Source organism: Octopus bimaculoides, chromosome 6 (assembly GCF_001194135.2).
Source record: "Octopus bimaculoides isolate UCB-OBI-ISO-001 chromosome 6, ASM119413v2, whole genome shotgun sequence".
NCBI lineage: Eukaryota > Metazoa > Mollusca > Cephalopoda > Octopoda > Octopodidae > Octopus > Octopus bimaculoides.
The window spans coordinates 38,980,864-38,982,793 of NC_068986.1; the positions used below are offsets into that span (position 1 = coordinate 38,980,864).

At 32.3% G+C, this 1,930-nt stretch overlaps 1 protein-coding gene across 1 annotated transcript in view; it reads right to left on the minus strand.

Annotated features, from left to right (window-relative positions):
• Positions 1-6: 6 nt before the first annotated feature.
• The window catches only part of LOC106881634 (ras-related protein Rab-7a), a 29,030-nt gene continuing 27,106 nt past the window's right edge, over positions 7-1,930 (minus strand). The window contains exons 4-5 of the mRNA XM_052968456.1: positions 1,789-1,929; positions 7-928 (exon numbers count right to left, since the gene is read on the minus strand). Of these exons, the coding sequence (XP_052824416.1) occupies positions 710-928; positions 1,789-1,929 (360 nt within the window). The 3' untranslated portion in view covers positions 7-709. The remainder of the gene's footprint in view (positions 929-1,788; position 1,930) is intronic.

Here is a 1,930-nt window from a genome sequence, read left to right on the forward strand (position 1 = left end):
CTTTTGTTAAGAAGTTGATGTTTAAGTATTGCAAGATATATCTGTACAAAAATCAGAATTGTTGAGACTAAGCCAAGGATTACATGGGATGTTGCATATAAAGCATTTATTTAGTGTTCATTTTAAAGTTAAGAAAACTTCAGAAAAATTTTAGGACAAATTTTTGTCTAAAAGAAAGATTGTGTGTGATGTGTATAAACATACACATACATTTATATATATATATATATATATATATATATAACACATGCAGGCACACACAATTCAAAAAATTTCTAGGGACCTCACTTTCAACCAAAGATTCTGTGCATGGAAATAGGATAAAATTTTAATAAAACAAACTGTTAACTAATCTCTTGCTGAACCAATAATTGTTTTACCACTTTCATATGGCAATAGTTTTCCTTCTATATTATATATATATATATGCATAATTCAATTTTTTTAATACACACGCATATATATATTTATGCAGGAATATGTATAATATATATATGTGTATATATATGCACACACACACACGCAGATTCATACACTCACACAGATGTACATTTACATAACACATGTTCACACACTAAACAAGTGTGTGTGTGGTTAATGTTTGAGAGGTCAGCAACAGCAGCAGCAGCTGTCCCTCGGAATGGTCAGAATGGCCCACCCACAAGGCTAGAGCACATCAAACCGAGCCCTTTTTCTGTTATAAGGTTCTTTAACAGCCACATCCTTCTCGAGGTTTGTTCTGATCACTTGTAATCTTAATCTGATCTGGAAATTCATTATACAGCTCCACTTCTGTTTCTTGGGCTAAAGCATTCTTTGCAACCGTTTGGAAAGCCTGTTCAACATTTATTGCTTCTTTTGCACTAGTTTCAAAATAAGGTATCTCTCCTTTGGTATGGCACCAACCTTGTGCTCTTTTTGCAGAAACCTATCAATTGAAACAAATTAATTTTATAAAAAATTTATTACAGAAAAATAACAAAACACTACATGAAAAACCAAAAAAGACTATTAAGGAAATATAAATGAACATTTTTATCTCTTTAAACAAAAACTTATTAAAACTAATTTGATGTTAAAAAAAATTGGAAGACAATATACATCAATAGGTCTTTTGGAAGCTACTTTTAGTTGTTATTGTGCAAATTAATCTCTCAATAAGATGTAAAAAGGCAATAGATCTTCCTTCTCACAGCACAACAACGCAACTCAATTTTGGTTGCTTCCAAAGCTGTTTCAGATTCTTTTTCCAGTTGACATCACCCTGTTGGATATTTATGGGTGGATAAAAATGACAAAGACCTACATTCTACTCAATATACTTCCATTGAAAATATTTGGCTGAACATGTATTGATGTGTATGTAAACACATCCACTACATATTTTATTAATTCAAATCCTAAATACTGGTGACTGAAAACATGTGTCTGCATATTAATGGAGTTGTCAACTAGAAAACAATCCATGACTAGGTTCAATACCATCAGCTAGCACCTAAGGTACCTTTAACAAAGTCCACTCTGGTGCAAGCATTTGGAACAAGGTCTCCAGTTTGAGGATACTCCTATCTATCTTTCACACCAGTCTCAAAAGCCCTGTAAAGAGTTATAGACACAGTCTTTACTTCCTGACTCAAAGATTGAAAGAAAAACAAAAAACTGATAACTAAAAAAAAATTTTAAAAAAAAAACCTTGATAGAAAAATAATTCTTAATGTATAGCAGTGTATAATGAACAATAATTGAGATGTGTGCACTGATGATTACAGGAAGAAGAACATTACATACCGCTCTGTTCTCTAAATCAATTTTGTTTCCTATGACAACAAAAGGAAAATGCTCAGGGTCTCGAGGGCTAGCTTGTATGAGGAATTCATCCCTCCAACTGTCCAGTGATCTGAAAGTAGTTTGTGCTGTTACATCAAATACC